Genomic DNA, 24712 nt, shown 5'->3' with positions numbered 1-24712 from the left:
TTATCACAGTTAAATAATATAAAAAAACTATTATTAAAAATTATAATTATACTAAACGTATCTTTTATTTAGTGAGTAACGATTTAGAAATATAACTACAAGAATTTGATTGTTACAGATTCAAATTCCCAGTACAACGTCAGAAAAAGGAAAACATTCTCATATTTATTTTATTATCTTACGAAGACAGGATAAGTTTAAATAAAATCTGATTTATTTTTATTAAAATGTACAACCATTTATAATTCTTTTGTTTGCCAAGATGGGCCATGTTCAAAGGCCTTGCTCAATTAAACAAAGCCCCAAGATATTTATGATCCACGGCCCATCTCTAGAAAGATACAAATACAGTCTCTCGACGACAACAAAAAAAATAATCACAGATATTTCTAGGGTTTCTACACCAACAGAGACACTAAAAAAAGGTAACAAATTTCTTCTCTAGTTTTCTTGTTTTAATGCCGTTTCAATCTCTGTTTAAAACGGCATCGTGTTCATGCAGAAAACTGCGTTTTTATTTGACATAGAGAGAAAGAAATGTCTGGAAAGGAAGAGAATCGAATATTTGTTGGAGGTTTGTCATGGGACATCACTGAACGACAGCTCGAAAATGCGTTTGATCGATTTGGAAAAATCGTCGAGTGTCAGGTACTGTTTTGCCCCCTTAATTTTCTGTTTGGTTGCTGAGAAAATAAGATAAAAGAGGAAAGTTCGTGAATTTTTGGGATTTTATAATTAATTAAATATATATAAAACTTATGAACAGATAAAAAATGCTTAATAATAATAATAATAAATTTTTTATTGTTGAATTACTTATTCAAGTTTTTGTTTCTGGTTTCGCTGAATTTAAGGATAATAATTGTAGTTTTCTGAATTGTTTATATATTTCCATCGTATTAATTATTATTGTTTTTGTTTTGTTTCCTGGGTTATGATCTTTGAGATGCTGTGTTTTTAGAGATATTTTTCCACCAGAGTGGTTGCTGAAGCACGGTAACATTTGTTTGATTGATTAGATTAGTTTGATCGGATCCTTATTTTAATTTTGCAAGCAAGGGCTCAGCAGTGGTCTCGGGATGTGTGGATTGTTGAAGTTAAAATACAGGTTTTTTTAAAAATTCCTATCGGGGTAAAGAGTTGTTTTTTGAGGAATGATATGACAGTTGGAAAAGTTGGGAATGGACATGATTGTTTGGTTAAGCGATTTATTGGCTTTGACAGTTGCTGTTGCCTGGATTCGTGGATGATGTACTGGGGAGTCTAACTGAAATTTCATGAACACAAAGAGCTTAATTTTTTTGAGGATCACATACATTCTCTTTCAGCTGGTTTTTCCTTGTTAGTTGAACCAGAACAGTACAAAGGTTATGTGGGAAGATTTTTCAAGCTGGAAGCTTGTCTCTGTGGTTCTTCCTTGGATGTTTATTGGTGTGGATTTTATGTCATTATGCTTTCCTTCTCCGAGAATCTTGATGGTTACCTAGTGCCATGAATGTCGTTCTGCAGTATAGCATATGAGGAGTTTTTTTAGGACTTCTGTGTCATCGTGTTTCTTTGCCACACTTGACTTTCCCTACACTGATAATCAGAAGTGCTGCATCCCTTATGCTTGACCTCTTTGTTATAGACAGCATGCACGAACTTCGATTTTGGCATGTACTTTGGGTGATATTGTATCTGTGGTTTCCCAGGAATAGAAAGCTAGTTCTGGCTTATCATGCTCGATATTGCAGCTCGTTTGAAGCAGTTAAAGCTGTCTCTTTCTGCTTGAAAGTGAATCCTTTAGAATGCTAGTCCTGTTTGAATTAAGGTTCCTGCTTTTCATCCTCGCATTTAGTCCTCATCTTTGAACTTTAACCAGCTTCTTGCTTATTTCCTATAACAATATTTCTGTTGGTGGACTCAATATTCCAGATAAGTTTTCAGAGCATGGACATGGCTCATAAACATTGATTAAATCGCACACTGCACCCTGCACTCCAGCATTTGTAGGTCACCCTGTTCGTTGCCTTGTTTGTCAGCGGATCCTTAGCAATTGCTTTTGTCTGTTGGGAGCCTCAGGAGCCATAAGTTGTATTTATTGTTTTGATGTACCGGAACTTGCAGAGGACAGATTCAGTGTCGTCTCAGCAATACAGAATTGGGTGCCTCGTAGCTTTTCAGTGGCTGTTTTGTTAATTTAAAAACTGCCTTTACCAGTTAGAAGCAAGGCTATCTGTTCTTGGAAACTGAAAATGCTGATATGTGGATCATGTCAGACCTGCACGTTGAACATATGCAGTTGTTAGCTGCTGGAATTGTTTTCTTTTTCTCTTTCTCTCTCTTTTCATATCCACCATTCTTTATCCGCTTTGTAACTGGACATCGGCTACCAGCTACCACAAGCACTGAAAGTTTTCAGCATTAACACAATTGACAATAGTCTTAGTTTTCTGGTTCATAAAGCCTTGTCTGAGTGGATTTGGGCAATTCATGACTGCATATCTGACTATGTGAATCAAGTTCTTTTTGTCCATTTATTGTGTGGGCAGATGCATTGACAAATTCATCGTTTCTTGATTGCTTAGTTGAGTGGGTTCTTTTGTCAGTTTGCCAACTGAATGATGAGCTACCAGAGAAGGATCCTGATTGATGGAAATTGTCATGTCCGTTCTGTATTGATGAGGATTGATTATTTTGAGATGTTTGGTTGTGGATAACTTGGTTTAATGATAGCCATGGAGATTAATTACATTTTGGGGATTAGGCTGGAACATGATCATGTTCAATAGAATACTAGCATAGATGACCATCTTGTGGGATTTTTGATGAAGATTGATGCATTCAGGTTTATGGGAGGGCATGTGATGGTTATTATGGAACCCCTATCTTTGAGTGTGGCAAATAGTGGTCAGAGCTCAACTTACTAGATATCAGTTACGGTTTAGAAGATTCCTCTATTTTCTTTAAGAACTCTTTGCAAAATCAAACATATTGGGATCCCTTAGTATTCCATATTACAAAGTGAAAGTAAGTTATTTACTTGTTACTTCTGATCATCTTCTTCTGGATTATTTTTTCATGCAAGTCAATCTTGTGCAGCTTATTTTTTTTATCCCCCCCTTTCCTTTTCCATTGAGAGAGATGATATCATGTTTGAAAGCACATTCTAAAACCAATTATTCAGTCAGTGTACTTTGAATAATGTGCTTTGTGATGGTAATGCAGGTTTGTTTACTGATGAGTGTGTCGAAGTTATCTTTGTGTTTTGTAGTTACAAGTTGGGGTGATGTTTCTCAAAATTGGAGTGATGTTTCTCACCCATTATTGTTACTCCCTCTGTCCTGTTATATTGGTCCAAATTTACTTTCTTTTGTTGTCTCAAAATACATGTCCATAGTTGATAGTCAAAGCATAATTGTTGTGTGACTTATCTTTTTATCTGTATGTAAGATAAACTGCATATTTTAGATACTATCTGCTGTAAAATATTAAGGGTAAAATCAAGATTTAAGAATCAAAATGAGTACATATGAAGCCATATGAAGCACATTTAGTGCTCTTCCTTTGTCATTGTGCCTAAAGGATAATGAACCAGCATAACAGGATAAAGCGAGTAATATATTGTGTTGGAAATGGTATAGACAAATCTAAAAGCTCTCTCAAGTCTGAGAACTGTTTTAAGAGGTAGATGTCAGGGTGTAGTTTAGGAGATCCTAAATAGCAAGTGATGACATATAGTATCTCCTCTTATTAGAACCCAATCATAGTTGCGGGTTTTTTCCAACTTGTTATACCTGAACTAATTGAACTTTCATCATCTCCTGCTTCAAGTATGCTCAGATTCATGTTTTCTTGATTTTGATATGATAGGTGAATTCACTGTTTAGCAGCATATACATGTGCTAGCCATTCATTTTCAATGTGCATTGGGTAAAAAGTGTAGCCGTGTCATCCTCTTTCGTAGTATAATGATAGCACTTCAGCTACCGCCTGGTTTTCTTACACTCATACAATTGCTTGCCATCACACTTTCCGGTCTGGTGTTTCTGCAGGTGATGTTGGAAAGAGATACGGGCCGTCCGCGTGGATTTGGATTTATTACATTTGCGGATCGTCGAGCCATGGACGACGCTATCAGGGAGATGCATGGACGGGACTTTGGTGACCGTGTCATCTCGGTGAACAAGGCCCAACCTAAAATGGGAGGGGATGATTCAGATCATGGCTACAGAGGAGGCTACTCGACTGGCAGCAGAGGAGGCTATGGGGGAGGAGACAGGCCTGCTGGACAAGATGAGTGCTTCAAGTGTGGGCGTTCAGGGCATTGGGCTAGAGATTGCCCTTCAGCTGGTGCCCGAGGTGGCGGTGGAGGTTTATTATCTTCACGTTCTAGGTTTGGAGGAGCTGGAGATCGTGGGGATCGTTTTGGTGGAGATCGTGATCGATACATGGATGATCGCTATGATGGAGGACGTTATGGTGACAGGGATCGTTTTGAAAGTAGAGACAAGTATGGGGGGCGTGATCGCTATGCTAGTGACAGGTACCTTGAGTCTTGAAGATTCAAAAATGGTTGAATGATATTTGCATATGCTTCATGCCTTCATCCTTACCACCATAGTAGAAGCCTGCTTTTATCTTTCTTCCACCCAGTGTTTCTTCTGTTTGCTTTTAAATATGCACCATATTTGATTGTGAGGCAGAACTGTTGCTGTATTTTAGGGACATCCTTCACTGACAAAACCCTGGGCGAATTCGTTAATTCAGTGTTACCATCTGTGGCATGATGAGCTGTTGGTGCTTTAATTTTCATGAATAGAGTGGTTGTTAATTTGCAAACCATGCAGGTACCCACCACCCAATGGAGATCGATTTGCTGGAGATAGGTACAGTGGGTCAGATCGCTATGCACAGAATGGCTATGGCAAAGACAGGGGCTATGATAGGGATGGTGGTCCACGAGGGGGCAATGATAGGTATGGAAGTGGAGGGCCATCACGCAATGATAGGAGCTACAAGAACAGGCCAGGACCTTATGACCGCCCTAGCAGGGGAGGACGCCCATCTTCCTTTGAGCGCTACTAATTGTTAGCTTGTGATCAGTGTCATCAAACTTGTAGGTCTCTGTCGTATTTTATTTATCCAGTTTGAACAGGCTGTAATGTCGGGTGGATGGTCTGTGTTTAATTCTCTATCCGGCAAGTGTCATGTAGGACGATGTAATTGATAAGAAATGGCAGTGCTGGTGCTGATGCTGATTTTTTTTTGTTTTGTTTCCGTTTTTAACGTCTATGCAACCAAATGTGCGCGCACATGCACACTATTTTTGTCAAATAACTCTCTCTACTAAAAAAAAAATTATTAGGTGAATCTTTGGGTGTTTTTTATTATTCTAAACTTCGTAGGCTTAAAATTACTTAGATCCCTTGATATATTTTTTAATTTAATTTGAGAAAATTGGATGGTGGGATTCAAATTAGAATTAGGGCTTTTTATGATGTTTATGAACAGTGAAATACCTCGTCACATTTTAAATAGGTTTATAACAAGTACAAGTCTTTGTTAAGGTGATTTGCTCGTGAGTCACGCAACAAGACTGAGGGTTCGAGCGTTAGGTTGCGTTTCTTTTCTAAATTGTGATAGACAACATGCCTATTAATTTTAATTTTTTTAAATAAAAGTTAGATAACATAAAAGAATAAAATAGAAACAGGCGTGCACGCCTCACCTGCTTTGCGCTTGTGAACCGGGTGCGAGACTTAGAACTTGTTTGGCAGTGTGGTTGCGGATGTTTTTCAAATAATTTTTCATGCCAAAATATATGCCAATGATATTTTTTCATTTTTAAAAAATTATTTTTGACATCAGTACATCAAAACGATCCAAAACGTACAAACCATATTAAATTTTAACACAAAAAAAATTCAATTTTTTTGGGAACGCGGGTTGAACCGCGTTCCCAAACGTTCCCTTACTTACTTTTAAAAGTTTGGACCATGTGGTGGTTTTTTTTTTAAAAAAAAAAGTTTATCGGCTTTACTTACTTTTTAATTTTAACATGTTTCTTAAATGTTATTATAAATTTTTATTTGAATATGTATAATTTTTCTCAAATATTATGTATTTAATCTGAAATAATAACACTAATAATAAATTATTTATAAAAATTCCATTAAAATTGAATGTTTATTATTAAAATGTTTAAAGAGATTTGAAATATGATTTTATTAGTTTTCAATGGCATAAAATACAAATGCTATTTTGATATTATAATTTTAATTTAAAAAATATATGATATTATCACACAAAATATGAACGTTTATTTTAATCTAATTTTAACATTGTAAAAGGGCCTTTTCTTTTTAAGGAACAAAATCATCTCAATGCTCTTTCTTGTATGATCTTACCTGAAGTGTGAACTGGAATATTATATGACTGTAACAGGCAAATACAAATATAATATATTGATGTAAAATCTGTCATCGAAAGTTTTCTTCCTAGAGAAAACCTAGATTTGAGGATATAATAGTGCAATTATCATGTAGTGGTTGGAGTCTGAATTTGGCCAACATTTCCACACTTTCAGCGGTTTAATATTCTATGGTCGACCATGTACTAATATTATACTGCACATCAAACTTTTCAACTTGCAAGATCGAGTCAAGAACGTGGGGTTGCAATTTGCAATTACTTTATGGCTATCCTTTTCATTTATTTTTTAAAAGCAAACTCTTGAAAATTACTTTCTCCACTTGTCTTTTGCGTTGCCAAAATACAAAAGAAATTGAGGGCGAAACTCGAACTTTGATGAACTCAGCATCGCTTTTTCCAAATTCGATGCACGCCAAGACGCATGATCCTGGAGACCAATCAAGTTTAAACACCATCCATTTCTAGCTACTTCATTTATGGGCCCCAAAAAAACTAATTATTTGATACATGGATTTTCTTCTCTCTTTTTATTCCAAGACTATTCTAAAGATGCTGTCACTCTTGACTGCTAGAATTATTGACACCAGCTTTTCCAACCACGCATCCAGGAAAAGAGAGAAGAAATACAAGGAAAGTGACGGAATAGAAAAGCAATAAACTTTGGAAATTTTGTGTTCATAACCGATCAAATGGCCGATAAGTTCCCAGTACTGCTGGTCCCCTGATGACATCTCTGTACATTTTAGTCAGCTGATCACGTCGATGATTTCCTTAGAATATTCAACAAAATGCCAGTGAAGGAGAGAGCAAGAGACTAATTGGCACCCAAGAGAAACGGGCGTTGACCCAAATAAAAGATATCTTACTACTCCGAGATACAGTATCTTTGATTCCTTGACTCTCGAAGATAAAGATGACACTGGACCAACTTGAGCATTGCAAAGCCCTACACAGGAAGGAAGTCGGCAGTGATGTGTATATCTTCTTTAGATTCGCAAGTTTATATATATATAAATATATCCCACTAGAATGGGAGAAGCTCTCTTTCTTCGAGTTCTTCGCATTGAAGGAGAGCTTATCTTAAGCAAAGTTATTAATGTTTTGTTGTTTAGTACAGCCTCGATCTGACAAACACATGGAAATTCTTGTTTAACTATTTGGATGTCTCTTCGACTCTCTAAACGTCACGTTGCTAATCACATGCATGCATTAATTTTTTCCATCTCCATCAGTTAGTTATTTAAGCTTAATCTTTTGTTTAACTATTATTCAGCGATATTCTCGCGAATCGCTTCATTTAACCAATATCAGTTGATCAAGAAAGCCTAACCAACGTCTAACCACATTACTGTACAATAACAACACAAAAAATAATATATTTTTTTATATAATTAAGCTCGATCTTTAGCAATATGATCTTACCATGATTTTTTTTTCGTTTGATCCTCTGGACGCCCAATGGGTTCTGAAATAAGAAATTGATGAACAAAACCCCCCCTATACAGTATACTTATGAAAACCCCTCTACACATTGAAATAATTTATATTAAAGATTTTCGAATAAAGATTATTACAAGCTTTAATTAACGACTCATTTATACTTCCTTGAAGGGATACATTTATCCATTTAAAAAAGTGGTCAATCATGCAGTTAGTTATTACGTTTTCCCTCCCTTGAATAAAAATCGACTGCCCTGGATCGGATCTCTCCCTGGATCTTAGGTAAGAAATTAAAGAGCGATAATTAATTGATAAATTCAATATCAATCATAAACAGCTCTCCAGTTCGGGAGTTCAATGTAGCTGTCAAACCATTAGATGAAATGTCATTGGATATAAACAAATAAATGCTAGCTGTTGTGTGTTGGATGTTGTTGTTTCTACCTTGCCTTGCCCGAGTCATTTTCCAAGCATTCGGTGGAACACTAATTCAAATATCCAACCATACTTTCTCTAGTGAAATACGCACCTCTCCTTTTCTACATGAGTTCGTCAACGAAGGCTTAATTGTATACTGATCAGGCAACAATGATTTGAAGTAATTATAATTATTTTATTAGAATACGACGGTGATGTTAAAAATAAAAGGAGAAGTGTCAAACGGTGACGATTTGATGTGCATGGCTGGCGCTCCTAAGTTGTTGGAATTTTCTGGGGGAAATGTGTATCAGATTTTTAATTTGATGCCCAGCCTGGAGAAGATTTTAAGAAATAAAAATATCTTCTTGAAGATAATAAGCCGTCATCAGTCAGATTAAATTCCTGAATTTACATGGCCATAAAATGGTAAGAGTCATAAAACGGTACATCACAGTCAATGAAATTGACCTTCCAATGTGACGATGCCCTGGCATGTCCGGGAGGGCAACCACCGCAGCTACTCTTCGATTTAAAATCGGAATGCATTTACTATTTCTATTCGTAGTCCTATAAAGCAATGATTAATTAGCCGACGGTGTTCCTTTTATTAAAGGTCGATTTGATGGTCAAAATTTATACTGCTTCTCTTTAGTTATGAAGCGGAGAATCTGTATTTAATATATAGGAGTAAAGAAAAGGGATTAATTTTATATCCATACATAATATATTGATCTGACATGGCCATAAAAGAAAATCTATCATCATGTCTGAGCTAGGTTCAATTTTTACTCTCATTTCATTCATTTATTAACCTCCCAGTACGTAGAATTATATCACATTTGAAATGATTTCAAGTTCACGTTAATTTTACCCTGCTTTTTAAAATACTTTTCCCATGAATAATATATTAAATTTATATTTTTTCATGAGTTTAATATACTATATCAAAAATAAAATAAAATAATTTTAATATATTTTCAATTAAAATATATTTTAAAAAGCAGCTTTTACTACTGTAACAAATCTTATCTACTATTTGATTTTTGCCAAAGTGTGGCATCCCGGAGTCACTCGTATTGTTGCAAGGAAGCATAAACTAATGAATGTGTCAATTTTCTATTCGTTAAAACGAATACTACAATTATTGGAATGTTCAATCAAGACCATGTCAATTTTATTTTATTATTAATTGATGTGTTCAATTATTTGTGGTTGTGGAGAGGATATCTGGAGCCAATTTATTATTTGAGACGACTACGTTTTATATATAAATACTAATTAGTATTGATATGAATTTTTTGCGTTCAGATCATGAATTTTGTCCGCGATCGAATTAACTGATCCCGTTTGTAGTGCTAAGTTTTTAGTAAATGGTCGTGACTATGGCAGTCGTTGGTATATTGCTTTTAGTAAATTATACCAGGAATCTATATCTTTTTTTATTATTATTTTTAATTACCTAAAAACCACCAACTCTTTGTGGAACGATTTAATTTTAAAAACAAAGAGAGAATTTTTATTGACAAAATTCAGTAATAATTGTTTTTTCAATGCTAAAAATGGGATTTTCTAGCCAACCTGCCATAGTACTAACTATTTAATATAATTATAAAAATAGAGAGAGGGTGATCGATCTTTCAGCATTAATATCTTATGGATAAGATCATCGACGTGAAAATAGAACCACAGAAAGATTATTGATCCTTAAAATATTTTCTTATACTTCTGATTTCTTTCCTGGAAGCCCCCATAAGTCAACTGGTTGGATTTGTTTTTTCCCTCCCTCCAATGTCTCGTATATTTTGTGTTATATATAAAATAACGAGTCCCCATGCTTCCTCCTTAACACTATAAGCTAAGGGCGAGTGTCACCAAACATTACCCCCAAAGAAAAGAGAAAACGAAGAAGAAAGGAAAAAATGGTGGTTGCTGGTCCAGGTGGTGGTGGAGGTATTGGTGGTGTGGCTGACATGAAGAGTCTGACCACCCAGATCGTCACCGGCCGGTGGTTCATGGTGTTCGCATCACTTCTAATCATGTCGGCTGCTGGTGCAACCTATATGTTTGCACTCTACTCCCCTGATATCAAAGATGCCCTGGGTTATGATCAAACCACCCTTAATTTGCTTAGCTTCTTCAAAGATGTAGGTTCCAATGTTGGTGTCCTCTCGGGCCTAATCAATGAGGTCACTCCTCCATGGGTGGTTCTGTCAATGGGGGCAGTCTTGAATTTTTTTGGTTACTTCATGATATGGCTTGCCGTGACCAAAAAAATTACTGGTGTTCAAGTGTGGCATATGTGCTTATACATATGTATAGGTGCTAATTCTCAATCTTTTGCCAACACTGGCTCTCTTGTCACTTGTGTCAAGAATTTCCCAGAAAGCCGTGGGAGTGTGCTAGGGATCTTGAAGGGTTATGTTGGTCTTAGTGGCGCAATTATAACTCAATTTTTCCATGCTTTTTATGGGGGTGATACGAAGGCTTTGATTTTGCTCATAGGATGGCTTCCTGCTGCAATCTCTTTTGCCTTCTTGCGTACCATTCGAATCATGAAGGTAATTCGCCAACCGAATGAGCTCAAAGTTTTCTACAATTTTCTCTATATATCTCTTGCCCTGGCCGGGTTTTTGATGATCGTGATCATCCTGGAGAAAACGCTTAGTTTTACTCGAGGTGAATATGGTGGTAGTGCTGCCGTGGTGATTCTCATGCTCTTTGTGCCACTTGGTGTTGTTATTGTAGAAGAATACAAGATTTGGAATAGCAAAAGGCAAGCCTTGAATGACCCTTCTCCACTGAAAATTGTCACTGAAAAGCCACCACCAAGCCAAGAAATTCCTGCCCCGTCTCCTCCCCCGCCATCTACATCTAGTGATAAAAAATTGGTCACCGTAGAGTCATCACCGAGCACCACAGACAACAGCAACGTATCTTGTTGGAAAACTGCTTTTAGGCCACCAGACAGAGGAGAGGATTTCACCATACTACAAGCTCTTTTTAGCGTTGACATGCTCATCCTCTTCTTAGCTACAATTTGTGGTATTGGTGGCACGTTAACGGCTATAGACAACTTGGGTCAGATTGGAACTTCATTAGGGTACCCTAAAAAGAGCATTAGCACTTTTGTGTCATTGGTGAGCATCTGGAATTATCTTGGTCGAGTTGTATCAGGTTTTGGGTCTGAACATGTCTTGAAAAAGTACAAATTCTCCCGCCCTTTGCTGTTCACCCTAACCCTCCTCCTTTCTTGTGTTGGTCACCTCCTGATTGCCTTCAATGTTTCCGGTGGTCTCTACGTGGCGTCAGTCATTATCGGCTTTTGTTTTGGTGCTCAATGGCCATTACTCTTTGCTATCATCTCAGAACTATTTGGGCTCAAGTACTACTCTACTTTGTACAATTTCGGAGCTGCGGCTAGCCCTGTTGGGTTATATCTACTTAATGTGAGACTGACGGGGCATTTATATGATAAAGAGGCAGGGAAGCAATTGGCAGCGAAGGGTCTTAAAAGAAAGCATGGCGATGCCCTGGATTGCGTTGGCACCGAGTGCTTCAGGCTGTCCTTCATTATCATTACAGCTGCAACATTGTTCGGTACCTTTGTTTCATTAATTTTGGTGCATAGGACTAGGAAGTTCTATAAAAGTGACATCTACAAGAAATTCCGAGAGGCGGCAGAGGAAGCAGAGACAGAAATGGCGGTATCCGGGAATGGCGTCGGACGGGCGGAAACAAAGAATGGCTAGGGATTTTTAATTATTAGCTTCAACTACGAAGAACAGGTTTTAATAGCAAAAACGAAAAGTTTAAAATTTATACGGGGGTAATTAAGTGCCATTGATGAATTGTAACACATTAATTTATGATCATGGGATTGTATTTTTTGTGGTGGCCAGTGGCAGGAACAAAAATATAATATATTGTGTGGCCTTGACTATTTTATAAGAAAAATGTAGGTGCTTTCTTGTAGACATTGTATAAAATAAAGAAACTTGTTTACTTGGTTAGTGTGTGCCTCCTTGTTATACCAGATGCAAAAACAGTAAAAAAATAATTTAAAATAAAATTTTTTTTTTAATAAAAAATAAGTTGATTAGAAACCAATCAACAACTAAAACAAAGTCTTTGCCCAATTTTTTATGGCTCCCAATTGGGACCGCAACTCTGTGAGTAAAAGAAAGTCCCATTTCTCTCTATTTTTAATTTTCATAGTTCCCATTTCTTTCTCGTTCTTATGTGGAACCAATTGCTTCTTTGGATATTCATGATTGACTTCGAACTTATTGGGGTTTTCTTTTATTATTATTGATAGGGACTTTAATTTCCAAGATAATTTCTCATCGGTTGATCCCTGGACGGAAGAAATGTGATCGTTTAGGCTATTATTCCCTGTTTCGCCTGTAAGCATGGCTTTATTTGCCCTGGAATTATTTCATTTATTTTAATCCTAGAAATCTCTCTTGGAATTCCCCGGGTCACAATATTATTCAACCACTAAAACCTCGTCTTTTTAGTTGTCTGTCATTTGCTTGCATGTCACTTAAATTTGCTTCTTGCTAGCAATGAGTGCTCTTCCTCTGATATCTCTCTCTACTTGCCTTCATTTTTCTTAATTGATGGCCGTTACTTTTATAAGTCATAATATCAGCTTCTGATATCCCAATTAACCAGTCGACCAGTCACTTAATCTGTAACCCAGGATGAGTTCTACGATATGAAGGTTATTAACTCTGACCATAATGATGTATGCACTACTATCGTTAGGCGGACCTAGAAATCTACAGTGGGAACCGGGCATGGTAGAGTATATAGAACAGAGAATCCTTATCTTCTAGTGTAAACGATAAAGGGGTTGGTGAGTGTTTTTGGGCTGTGTCGACTGTCGACCTATGAATCAGGGAAAATCAATTATTACTTCGTTATTTTGTTAAGGATTGTCCTTCTCGAGTTAAATATCAAAGGGAAAATCAAATACCCATAAATTAACCTTATTAGGAATACAACCTGACTTGATGAGTATTCCACAAAACCCGTCCCAGTAGGACAGGCAAGAGCTATTTTTTTTTGATATTTTTTGAACAATTGATCTTTTAAGATAAATTTATTATCTGATCTATATTTTAATTATATATAAGAGCTATAGTAAAATTAAATATTTATATATAATTAATATAATTTTTTTCGTTTGATATTAACTATTAAATATGAATTGTAAGCACAGAAAATATATTTTTCATCGATAAGAAATCCTCGAGACGAGCCCCAAGGCCAGCAGTGGATTTTCCTCCCGACCTCGAACTCGATCAATATAGAGGCGGCGGAAATGGTTGAAGAATAACCCACTCCTGACGGAGCCCGTTTCCATCTATATATATCACCCCAACGGGCTTTAAATCACTGGTCATATATGGGCCATGGAGTTGTACCAGGGATCGGAAAGGAAATGCCCGCCGAAATACCGAAGGCCCATTATTAGTTGCAGATATATTTACACTCTTGGGCCGAGCAAAATATTCCTGGCTTGACAAGCCTAGAAGACGTCCGTGGAGTATATGTTCACTTTTGTTAAGAAATAATATAAAATTATTTTTAGAATATTATTTAAAATAATTTAAAGATATTTTTTTAATATGGTCAGGATATCATTATTTTTTAAAATTTATTATTAACTTTACCACATTAAAATGAAAAAAAACATTATTAATATATATAATTTTTAAAAATTAATTAATTTTTTTTAAAAAAACCCAGGTAAATAAGGTATGCTTGTGCTGTACATGCCGGTTAAAAGTGAAGGCAATTGTAATTTTCCGAGCCCAGACATGACCCACTGCAGAAATTTACAAGCCCAGAAACTCTAAAGAGAAAGAAATCCATCATTTTTTCCCATCAAATTCCAGAACAAGTGATTTCTCTCCCTCTCAAATGTGCAGGAAGCGGGGCTGGCAAAAAGTTATACAGGTGTTCTTCAAATAAAACTTTGACACGAACAAGTGAATAGTCACAAGGAAATTTATATCAGACAGCGACGATCATCTCTAAAAATGCTGATGAACTTGAAAGATTTAAGAATTGAGAATTTGAGATTACTAATCACATTTAATCATCAATATAAAGGTCTTAAATGCAACTTCCAGAAAAAAAAAAAAAAAAAAAAAAAAGAGAGGAGGGAAATGAATGAACAATGTGATTTCAATGTACCCGAAGGAGCCATGGTTAATTACTATCGTTGTTGAGAAATACGCTTCGCATCTCGATGCCTCACCGTCCTTGTCCATCGTTGACAATAAAATTATTTTTCGTAATTTCTTTTATCTATCATTAGGTGATATTTTTAAGACTAATTTAGTCCATAAAAATTCAATTTATACTTTTATCTGATCAGAGATAAATCAAATGAAAAATCTTATCCTAAATCACCTATATATGAAAAAAATAATAATTAAATAAGATATTAACTTAACAAAACTTAATTAATTAATTCAAAATAGATCCAGACCAATTTTTTTAAATCAATAATTGAATCAAATCTTATAGTCACGCTTTATTCATGCACTCATAATCATTTACTTCTTTCATGACATTAAATTACTATTATGAGGTGATTTTACGATTCATTTCAATTCAATGTTTTAAAAAGTATTATATTTATTATATTTTTTTATAGCCACGTCAAATATAGAAAATATAATTTAAAAAATATAAAAAAAATAAAATTTCTAGTAAATTAGCTTATAGTAATGTTATTTTTTAAATATTTTTAACACTAATTTTTTTTAAAAAAACTATAATAATTTTAAGAAAAATTATAAAATTCATCTTGAGAAGCTACGGGTCTGTTTGATAGTGGGATTACAGTTATTTTTTAAAGTGTTTCATTTAAAAATATATTAAAATAATATTTTTTATTTTTAAAAAATTATTTTTATATCAGCATATTAAAATAATATAAAAATATTAATTTTAAATAAAAAATTTAAAAATTTTAAAAAAACTTTTAAAAATTAAGATGACCGTAATTCTGAGATGATCCCATCGGCCATGAACAGCCTGGGTTCAAAATTCAAGACATCTAGCCAACACATTCATAGATGTTTATTCCTAGTTGCCCATCACGAAAAAGATGACAATGATAAATACCAATATACCATGCTTGAAAGGAAGGACATTAATGTAAATTGATAAATATTCCTTCCAATTTTTATTACTGCCAGAGCTCACAGACTCACTCACACACCAAACACGCTTGCACCAACAAAACCCAAACAGTCTCTTTTTCTTTCATACGTTTTCCTTTCATTTATTTATGTAAATCCTTTTCCCTTTTTTTTTTTTGAAAAAAATAAGAAAAACGAAACCCGACATTATCGCTGCAAAATGTCGTCGAAGGGGAAGGGAAAGGCCGTCGCTACCGGCGGAGATAAACGGAAACGTGGCGATGTTGACGACGACAAGACCGGTGGTGGAAAGATGAAAAGGAACCGTGCGGTTCTTCAGTTCTTCGAAGACGAAGCTGATCATAGTGATTACGAGAGTGATGATAGTGATCTTAATTTTGACATTGAAGGTTAAAAAAAATCGTACTTTTTCTTTTTTTTCCCCTTGAAATTCATTTTTTTTCTTACCTTTCTAGGGCTCCGAGTTGGTAAAACGATGGCGTTTTGAGGTTTTTGAATTTTTGAAGTTTGAATTTTTTGTGTTTTGACTGAAAATGAGAGACACCAGTGACTCTGGTGGTGGTTTAACGTCTTTATTATTATTATTATTATTATGTTTTGGTGGTGCTTGATGGATTTTAGGAAATCTTCTTTTTAGTTTTGATTTTCCAAGTAAAGTTTATTTTAGTGGAAATTGTGTGATGTAGCAGCGATTCTGAGATGGTCAAATGGTGTGTTTTTACTTTTATGTTTTTTCCACTTGTCTTGTATCGGTGCTGCATGTTGTTTTACTAGGCTTTTGTGTAGGGTTTTCTGTGAGGTATTTTTAGTTATGGAGTTTTAAAGAAATTTTGGGTTATTACATTTGTTATGTCTGTGAGGTTTTGTTAGTGGAGGTTTTTTACATGCTCACAGCAAGTGGCAAGGCCCTGTGTTTTCAAAAATTCTGTCTGTGCAAGTGGATCTGTGAAGTTGTTTTTGAGCTTGTTGTGCGGTAAAACTGTTCATTGAGGGTATTTGAGTGCATTTACTTGTTGTAACTGAATTTACTTGTTGTAACTGAGGTTAATTTTGCGGTGGATTCACTGGAGATTTTATAGAATTACTATTTAGGAAATCGATGTTATGGCAGATTTAATAGAAATATTGGAGCAATTAGGATTTGTTTTGCATTGTGGAGGTTCTTTTTTGTCTTTTGTTATATAGTTTGGGTTTTGAGCTAAATGGAATGCCTTTGTATAGGATCTGTTTTTCAGGTCATGCTCATACCATGTTCCTTTTCTTTTTTCAACAGTACAGTGTTATCTGGGTTCCCTTGCCTCTCTGCCTTGGATCAGGAAAGCTTATTTTTACTAATCTTAATCTTCTCCTAATTGTGGAAAACAGATTTTATGGATGAAGAATATGATGTAGAGCTGAAAGTAAAGAATGATCCACCAAAAACCCAAAATGTTCCAATTGTTCCCAAAGAGGAGCAGATGGACGGGGAAGAATTTGATAAGATGATGGAAGAGCGTTTCAAGAATAATCCCAGATTTCGTTTTGCTGAAGATGCTGATGAGGCTAAAAGATCCATGGAAAGAAATTATCTTGAACCTTCTGCAAAGGATCCAACTATCTGGAAAGTGAAATGCATGGTGGGATGTTCATTATATAGGCAAATAGCCCCACCCCTGGCATTGTTGTTTCTATTGCATCCCTTAACATCTACCACCATTGCCTTTGCATGTGTTTACAGTCGTCAACTGGAACTTCTTGGTTGTAGGTTGGACGTGAGAGGCATTCAGCTTTTTGCCTCATGCAAAAGTTTGTTGACTTGAAGTCTCTGGGTACCAAACTGCAGATAATATCTGCATTTTCCATTGATCATGTTAAGGGTTATATTTATATTGAAGCTGACAAGCAAATTGATATTATTGAGGTAACATATTTTTATCACTGAATAAGGAATTTATTATTTTCTGTGCTGGGGAATTTGCTCCTTTTCAGGTTATTTTTATTAGTAAACTAATATTTGTCTATTTATCTTCTATAATTCTGATTTTAGGCATGTAAAGGGCTTTGTAGCATATATTCTAGCAGGATGGCTCCAGTTCCTAAAAATGAAGTGTCTCATCTGCTCTCCATCCGAAAAAGTTGTAATCAAGTTTCTGAGGGCATGTGGGCTCGTGTAAAGAATGGGAACTATAAGGGGGACTTGGCGCAGGTGGAGTGCCAGTGAGCTTGTTGGCTGTTTCTTGCTTTGTTGCAAAAACTAATCTGTCTTTACTCTGAACTAATTTTGTTTCTGTAGATTGTGGCTGTGAATGATGTGCGGAAAAAAGCAACAGTGAAGCTGATTCCAAGAATTGATTTGCAAGCATTGGCGCAAAAATTTGTAAGGAGACTTTGAAGAGTGGAACTAGCATCCTCTGCTTCTAATATAGTTTTGAATTATGTTTATTTTGTTATGGGTCTTCAAGTTTAATGGTGGTTTCATGAATTTTGGGTGCCAATACTGTAGATATACCTTGATTATATGTTAGTTCAAAGTGGATTCCACTGCTTCAAATTTATAAGAAGACTATTAACAGTTAACACACACATGTATCTATATATTAAAATCTTGTTCCTTCTATTCTGAGGACATTATTTGCAGATTATAACATGCACACGGTGGCAAGTTTGATGCTTTATTTGTGATTTACTTGAAAAGCATTTCTTAACCAATTTGCTTCACAGGGAGGGGGACTTGCAAAGAAGAAAGCTGCCATACCAGCTCCGAGACTAATCAGCTCAAGTGAACTTGAGTAATATCCATATCCCACATATAGTTCATTTGACTTCTAATGTCATGACTTCTTATATGCAATTATATTTGACTTGTGTAGGGAGTTCCGGCCTCTTATTCAATATCGACGTGACCGTGATACTGGCAAGATGTTTGAGGTTCTTGATGGCCTGATGCTCAAGGATGGATATTTATATAAAAGAGTATCTATAGATTCTTTAAGCTGCTTGAGCGTTTTGCCTTCAGAAGAGGAGTTGTTGAAGTTCAAGTCTTCTGAGAATAATGAGTCAGAGAATTTGGAATGGCTTGCACAGATATATGTTGGACAGAAGAAAAAACGGATAATTGGAAATGAGAAAGGTGGTGAGAAAGGAGAGGGCTCATCAGCATCCGGGCAGAATAGATTCGAACTGTATGATCTTGTGTGTTTCGGGTAAGTTCCATTCCAATTAGTGGTTTTCTGTGATCTGATAATATGTAAATTATAATCTTTGATTTTCTATTACCGGCTTGCAGCCGCAAAGATTTTGGTCTTATTGTTGGTATGGAGAAAGATGAATCTTACAAGGTATGGAATCTAGTTTACTTGCTTTGTGGCTTTGCTGCTGGCTATTTAACTTTCTTTAATGTTCAATGTGAGGATTAGAATTGTTCATATTTTTTCCACTGCTCCAGATTCTAAAACATGGACCTGAAAAACCTGATGTGGTTACTGTTGCATTACGCGATCTAAAGAATGGGCCCACTGATATGAAGTTTACTGCTTTAGATCATCACAAGAAAACCATGTCAGTTAACGATACTGTTAAGGTTTTGGAAGGTCCATTGAAGGTTTGACACTAATTTCATGTTTTTCTTCTGTTTTTTCCTTTTTTAATGTGATTCTGAAGCAAATTGTCACACTAGGCTTGAGACTATCATGCAAGTTGCTCTTTGCAGGATAGGCAAGGAATTGTTAAGCAAATCTACAGAGGCATCATATTTATATATGATCAGAATGAAACAGAAGATTGTGGTTATTTCTGTTCGAAAGCTCAAATGTGTGAAAAAATCAAGCTTTCCTTTGATGCTTGCTATGGAAAGGTTGTGCCTTTTGAAAAGAGCAATCACATCATTTTGTCTACACCATTCTCTTACCCTGAATTGTTTCTGGTGCTTTAAATGACTATCTCTTTGTTCTCATTTCAGGATAGCGAATCAGGCTCTTTAGGTTTTGAAGATTTCCCATCATCTCCCAAACCCCCCTTATCACCTAAAAAACCGTGGCAAGCGAAAGAAAATAACCGTGGCTGTATGCATTGTAATTGTGCCTTTTGTAGTTTTATTCTTTTTTCAGTTTTGACTCTGATGTAAAGTTTCTTGTACTGGCTTTGTTATTCTTTGCAGTCAACCCAGGCGACAAGGATGGATTGTTCTCCATTGGTCAAACCTTGAGAATCCGAGTAGGACCTTTGAAGGGGTATCTATGCCAGGTCTTGGCCATACGCTATTCTGATGTTACTGTGAAGCTTGGTTCTCAGCAGAAAGTTCTTACAGGTTCTTTACAAAAAGGTTACCTTTGGTTCTGTTTGATTTTCAGTTTACCTATTTTCTAATTTTTTTGGTTTATGTTTCTGAAGTTAAAAGTGAGCATCTTTCTGAGCTCCGTGCAAAGAGCTCCGCCATGTCTGTAAGGTGCATATTTTATAGCTAAATCCCATTTGTCTCAGCTTTTTTCACGAGTATGGTCTAGATTGCCTTTTGAAGGTGCACTGACATGGTACTTTTCTATTTATGAAAGTGACGATCCACGATCCAGTTCTTTCAAACCATTTGATTTACTTGGAAATGAAGGTGGCTCTGGAGGTGGGAATTTGATTACTCTCCGAATATAAAAAATTTCTGATGATATTAAGTGGTTTTTTTTTCTCGAGTTGATATCTGACATAATTAATTTTCCTTTTAACTTTGTATTCTTGAAGGTTGGACGGGTGGAGCTGGGACATCAACTGAAGGTGATGGCTGGAACGTTGGTGGCCTCTCCACTGAAAGGTTTTCCTTTTCTTTTTATTGTCAAAGTTCTGTTCATGCACTTGCTGGTGATGTATGCTTTAAAGCTAAGCTTTTGAAGATCTAATTGTGTTGATTTAATGGAATTTGTGTTTGAACTGAATTTCTTGAATTAAATTATCAAATGAAGCAATGGTTGAGTACCACATGCTGGTCGATTTGGAAATTATCAGCATCTTCATGTTTCTTTACTTGTAGCGTTTTTATTGAATTGTTTCTATACATTACTTTTCTTTTTGATTTGTACTTTTGTCTATAATCTGATATGCATTTTCTTGCAGAACTTCTTGGTCTAGTCCGGGCTTCACGGTTAGTGAAGAACTCTCTCTCTCTCTCTCTCTACCCCACCCCAAACAACAGCATAAAGTGATAACTCCTGAGCTTTCTGTTTTCTGCAGCTTCAACCTGAAACCAACCCTGTAAATCCATCAAGTTCTGTAGATAATGAACCAAATAAAGGTGTGTAATTATTCCTCATGTTGGCAGTTCAGCCATGCCATTGTAGTGTGTTAGAAGCATCAAAGTACATGATGAACGTATACATTATGCAATATCTTTTGTAATGAATGTATAACAAGCGCCAAAGTGGCTAACTGCATGTTTTGGAATGTGTAGATGATACTTGGGGGAGTCAAGCTAAAGCAAAACAGACTTCATCTCGGGGTGCAGCTGCAGCTGACTCTTGGAACAAAGCTGCTTCTAACATTGGTTCTAGCAGTGGTGCATCTGTGGGCTGGGGTAAAGCAACTTTATCCAATGAAGATCTGCCAGGCTCTTCAAGAGGTTCTGGAGATAACTGGGGTCAAGGAATCCTAAGAGATGAAAAATCTTCTTTTGATGCTGCAGCATCTGCTTGGGACAAAGGAAAGACTGTTATTGGAAACCAAAATGGCAGCTGGGGTGAGGCAGCTACCGGGAAGAATCAAGTGGGTTCGTGGGGAAAATGTAATGATGCAGTTGAAGCAGGATCCTGGGAGAAGAATAAAAGCTCTGGCACAGGAGAGGACTGCTTGAGTAACAAGACTACCGGGTGGAATCAACAGAAATCACAAGATGGAGGAGACCCTTGGGGTAAAGCTGCAGAAGAACAAGATAAGGGTGCTGCACAAAATGATTCTTGGGGTAAAGCTGCAGAGAAGCGGGAAAGCAAAAATGGCGCCGAAAAGCCAACTGAGGGTTGGGGTAAGGCAGGCAGGAGCAGCACTCAACCAGAAGCTGATAAAGGAAGTGGCTGGATGAAAGACAAAGCTGATAGTGCAGGTCAAACTTCAAGTTGGGGCAATGGGAAATTTTTTAGTGAAGATGCAACTGAGTGGAATAAAGATGGATCTAGTAACCAGAATCAGACTGATAGCTGGAATAAGCCAAAGGCCTTTGGTTCTGATAGGGGATCTTGGAATAAACAGGGAGAATCCTCTTGGGGTAAACAAGAGGGGGGATCTTGGGGTAATGGGAATAGACCAGATGGAGATCAAGAGTTTGGTGGCTGGAACAAGACATCTGATGGGGGTCATGGTTCAGGTGGGAGCAGGGGAAGAGGAGGTGGTCGTGGTGGTAGAGATCAGTTTGGCCGAGGAAGATCCTCTGGTGATGGTCAGTCTTCAGGTTGGAAAGGTGGAGAAAACAATTCAACTGGCAATGATCAAGGAGGTGGCTGGGGCAAATCCAAGGGGTTTGAGGGAAGTAGAGAGGGTGGATGGAAGTCTGTTTCTTCTGGGGGTGATAGTGGATCAGGTTGGAACAAAAGTGGGGAAGCAGATAAAGAGACCGGTGGGAGTGTGGACAAATGGAACAGCGGGAACAAATCGAGCTGGAACAATGATCAAACTCAAGGTCACAATGGGAGCAAAGGTTTTGTTTCTAATCTGTCTTCAGAAGGGCAAAATGATGGTGCTAGTTGGAGAGCACCCAAATCAAGTGGCATGAACTCGTCTTCTGGATGGAACAGTGCTTCTGCTGTGGATGAAGTACCAGGTGGAAGTTGGGGTGGAGGCAGCAAGTGGAACTCAGGGAAAGCTTCAACTGGTGACAATACAACTGGATGGAAAACTGGAATGAGTGGGGCTGGCACCCAGCCGTCTGACTGGGGTGCTCCAAAAGCTTCTAAGGGAGACCAGTCATCAAGCTGGGATAATAAAACTGGTCATGTAGATGCCAACCAGTCATCTGGTTGGGGTAGTAAAAGCTGTTGGAATCAGAAATCTCCTGAACTTGAAAAGGACAGTGAGATAGATGGAAACCGGAATTCTAGCTGGGGTAAGAAAAGCAATTTGAAATCTGAATCAAGTGATGTAGGTGGAAATGCTGACTCTGACTGGGGCAAGAAGGGCAATTGGAACTCCGAATCCAATAATGCTGATGGAAATCAAGATTCTGGTTGGGCCAACAAAAGCAACTGGAACTCTGGGTCCAAAGATGCAAACCAAGGTTCTAGTTGGGCCAAGAAAAGTAATTGGAACTCTGGATCTAGTGATGTGAACCAAGAATCTGGTTGGGACAAGAAAAGCAGTTGGAGCTCTAGATATGGTGATGGTAACCAGGATGCTTCTGTAGCCTGTGATGATGAAAACCAAACTGAGACCTGTGGTAATAGGGCAGGTGGTGGGAATTGGAGAGGTGGTTTTGGTGGTAGGGATGGTTCAGACAGAGGGGGTTTTAGAGGTAGAGGTGACAGAGGAGGCTTTGGAGGTAGAAATGGTTCAGACAGGGGGGGTTTTGGAGGTAGAGGCAGATCCGACAGAGGTGGATTTGGAGGCAGAGGTGGTCCAGACAGAGGGGGCTTTAGAGGTAGAGGGGACAGAGGAGGCTTTGGTGGTAGAGGCAGAGGAAGGAGGGATCAAAATGGTGGTTGGAGTGACAACAATTCTGCTGAAGATAAGACCTTTGACTGGAAGAATGGGGCAAACAATAGCAGTGGAGGATGGAAAAATAATGGTGGTGGAAGCAGTTGGAACCGAGGAGGTGGTGATAGGGGCCACCAACAGAATAGCTGGAATTCTGGAAGTGGTGGAACAAGCAATGAAGGTGGTGGTTGGAGTAGCCAAGGTTCAGGCTGGAACCAGTCAAGAACGGCCAAAGATAGTGGTGGCAGTGACCTTGCTGGTGGTTGGAACAAGGGAACCTGTGCAAACAGCGATGTTGCCTGGGGTCAAGGAAACAGCTGGAAGTCATCAAATCCTTCTGGTGAGGGCTGGAGTAAATCAAGCAAAGAAATTAAAGGTTCAGAAGATCAAGGGGGTGGCTGGAACAAAGGACCTTCTGGTGCAAACAGCGATGCTGCCTGGGGTCAAGGAAACAGCTGGAAGTCATCAAATCCTTCTGGTGAGGGCTGGAGTCAATCAAGCAAAGAAATTAAAGGTTCGGAAGATCAAGGGGGTGGCTGGAACAAAGGACCTGGTTCCAGTGCTCAAGGTGGTGGCTGGGGGACAAAAGGAGCAGGCTCAGGAGAAGCAGGGATGACTGGGGGTGATGCTATGACCTGGAATCAATCTGGTGCTTCTGGCAGAGGCCAATCATCTGGTTGGAGTGGATCAACAGAGGGAAAAGAAGGAACTAATACAGGCGGGGAACTAACTGATCCGTGTGGTAAAGCATCATCAACAAGTTCTTGGAATCAATCAAGCAAAGACGTTGAAGGTTCTGATGACCAAGGGAGTGGCTGGAACAAAGGACCCAGTTCTAATGCTCAAGCTGGTGGCTGGGGGGACAAAGGAGCAGGTTTGGGAGATGGAGGCGATGCTAAGACCTGGAATCAATCAAGTGCTTTTGGCGGAGGGCAATCATCTGGTTGGGGTCAATCTTCAGAGGTGAAAGGAGCAAATGAAACTGGTAAGCCGGCTGATCCATGGGGTAATAAAGCATCAACAAGCTCTTGGGGAAACGAAGGGAATGATGGAAGTAGCAAAGGGGGGTGGTAATTGCTTTGCAAAAGAAGCCATGGTATCTAGTTTTTGAAGTTTAAAGGAGCTGTATATATTAGCTTATTGTCTTATTCACGGTTAGGAAGGATCTAACAGTGGTATTTCTTTTGAAACTCTGCCCTAGACTCAAATTTCTGTTTCCTTGACATTTTGAATTCCGGTACTCCCAGAAGGAGTTGCTCTTGGAGCATTGATCATGGAGACGGTTTCTAGTTTATGACAGTATTTTGTATGTAAATGGTTATTTAAGCCCGTACTTTTGCAATGTTTATAATAGTTCCCTAGTGCCAGAAATATGCCTTCTAGGTTTCTATCATAAAATTGCTTTCATATTCATGGTTGTCTTGAGACTTTTGCTTGTCCAGCTTAATCGGCTCAACAGATAACATTGGAAACGATTTTTTGAGTGCTCAATTAGGTTAAACAGACGATAAAACAGTTTACAGAAGAATATGGCCAAGCAAGAAATGACCTAGGCAGGCTTCAACTAGGAAGATGGAGCACCTACTGTTTAAAGCTTCGCCCTGCGTACCTGT

General features: G+C 37.5%; 3 protein-coding genes across 7 annotated transcripts; all 3 read left to right on the top strand.

Annotated features, from left to right (window-relative positions):
* Positions 1-298: 298 nt before the first annotated feature.
* LOC7479853 (glycine-rich RNA-binding protein RZ1C) lies at positions 299-5251 on the top strand. Of its 2 annotated transcripts, none has more exons than XM_052455010.1 (4): positions 299-425; positions 503-648; positions 4038-4532; positions 4837-5251. In XM_052455010.1, the coding sequence occupies exons 2-4, from the start codon at positions 538-540 to the stop codon at positions 5068-5070; spliced, it is 840 nt and encodes a 279-aa protein (XP_052310970.1). In that variant the 5' UTR covers positions 299-425; positions 503-537; the 3' UTR covers positions 5071-5251. The 2 variants fall into 2 exon arrangements, with proteins under 2 accessions (XP_052310970.1, XP_052310971.1); XM_052455011.1 differs by having other exon boundaries at positions 304-425; positions 528-648.
* Positions 5252-10046: 4795 nt separating this feature from the next.
* On the top strand, positions 10047-12287 carry LOC18101355 (protein NUCLEAR FUSION DEFECTIVE 4). Its single transcript, XM_006379463.3, has one exon. The coding sequence runs from the start codon at positions 10197-10199 to the stop codon at positions 12024-12026; it is 1830 nt and encodes a 609-aa protein (XP_006379525.3). The 5' UTR covers positions 10047-10196; the 3' UTR covers positions 12027-12287.
* A 3228-nt stretch (positions 12288-15515) lies between these two features.
* Positions 15516-24470, top strand: LOC7494923 (protein RNA-directed DNA methylation 3). 4 transcript variants are annotated; one of them, XM_052455008.1, is made up of 19 exons: positions 15516-15847; positions 16824-17074; positions 17203-17358; positions 17485-17643; positions 17731-17814; positions 18159-18226; positions 18308-18640; positions 18724-18775; positions 18883-19038; positions 19147-19290; positions 19396-19507; positions 19594-19743; positions 19827-19881; positions 19988-20052; positions 20169-20238; positions 20538-20565; positions 20655-20715; positions 20872-23511; positions 23650-24470. In XM_052455008.1, the coding sequence occupies exons 1-19, from the start codon at positions 15658-15660 to the stop codon at positions 24171-24173; spliced, it is 5298 nt and encodes a 1765-aa protein (XP_052310968.1). In that variant the 5' UTR covers positions 15516-15657; the 3' UTR covers positions 24174-24470. The 4 variants fall into 4 exon arrangements, with proteins under 4 accessions (XP_052310968.1, XP_024463613.2, XP_024463612.2 ...); XM_024607845.2 differs by having other exon boundaries at positions 15517-15847; positions 19396-19498; positions 20872-24470; XM_024607844.2 differs by having other exon boundaries at positions 15517-15847; positions 20872-24470.
* The last annotated feature ends 242 nt before the right edge of the window (positions 24471-24712 follow it).

This window comes from Populus trichocarpa, chromosome 8, assembly GCF_000002775.5.
Source record: "Populus trichocarpa isolate Nisqually-1 chromosome 8, P.trichocarpa_v4.1, whole genome shotgun sequence".
Taxonomy (NCBI): domain Eukaryota; kingdom Viridiplantae; phylum Streptophyta; class Magnoliopsida; order Malpighiales; family Salicaceae; genus Populus; species Populus trichocarpa.
This window is presented reverse-complemented; position numbering and strand designations above follow the sequence as displayed.

What these genes read in the sequence shown, in the direction of transcription:
- LOC18101355 (XM_006379463.3), top strand. Translation starts at nt 10,197, where the DNA reads ATGGTGGTTGCTGGTCCAGGTGGTGGTGGAGGTATTGGTGGTGTGGCT.
- LOC7479853 (XM_052455010.1), top strand. Translation starts at nt 538, where the DNA reads ATGTCTGGAAAGGAAGAGAATCGAATATTTGTTGGAGGTTTGTCATGG. An exon ending in GAAAAATCGTCGAGTGTCAG is followed by an intron (nt 649 to 4,037) that starts GTACTGTTTTGC and finishes GTGTTTCTGCAG; the next exon opens with GTGATGTTGGAAAGAGATAC. An exon ending in GCTATGCTAGTGACAGGTAC is followed by an intron (nt 4,533 to 4,836) that starts CTTGAGTCTTGA and finishes CCATGCAGGTAC; the next exon opens with CCACCACCCAATGGAGATCG.
- LOC7494923 (XM_024607844.2), top strand. Translation starts at nt 15,658, where the DNA reads ATGTCGTCGAAGGGGAAGGGAAAGGCCGTCGCTACCGGCGGAGATAAA. An exon ending in AAGCATTGGCGCAAAAATTT is followed by an intron (nt 17,815 to 18,158) that starts GTAAGGAGACTT and finishes TTTGCTTCACAG; the next exon opens with GGAGGGGGACTTGCAAAGAA. An exon ending in AAATGAAGGTGGCTCTGGAG is followed by an intron (nt 20,053 to 20,168) that starts GTGGGAATTTGA and finishes GTATTCTTGAAG; the next exon opens with GTTGGACGGGTGGAGCTGGG.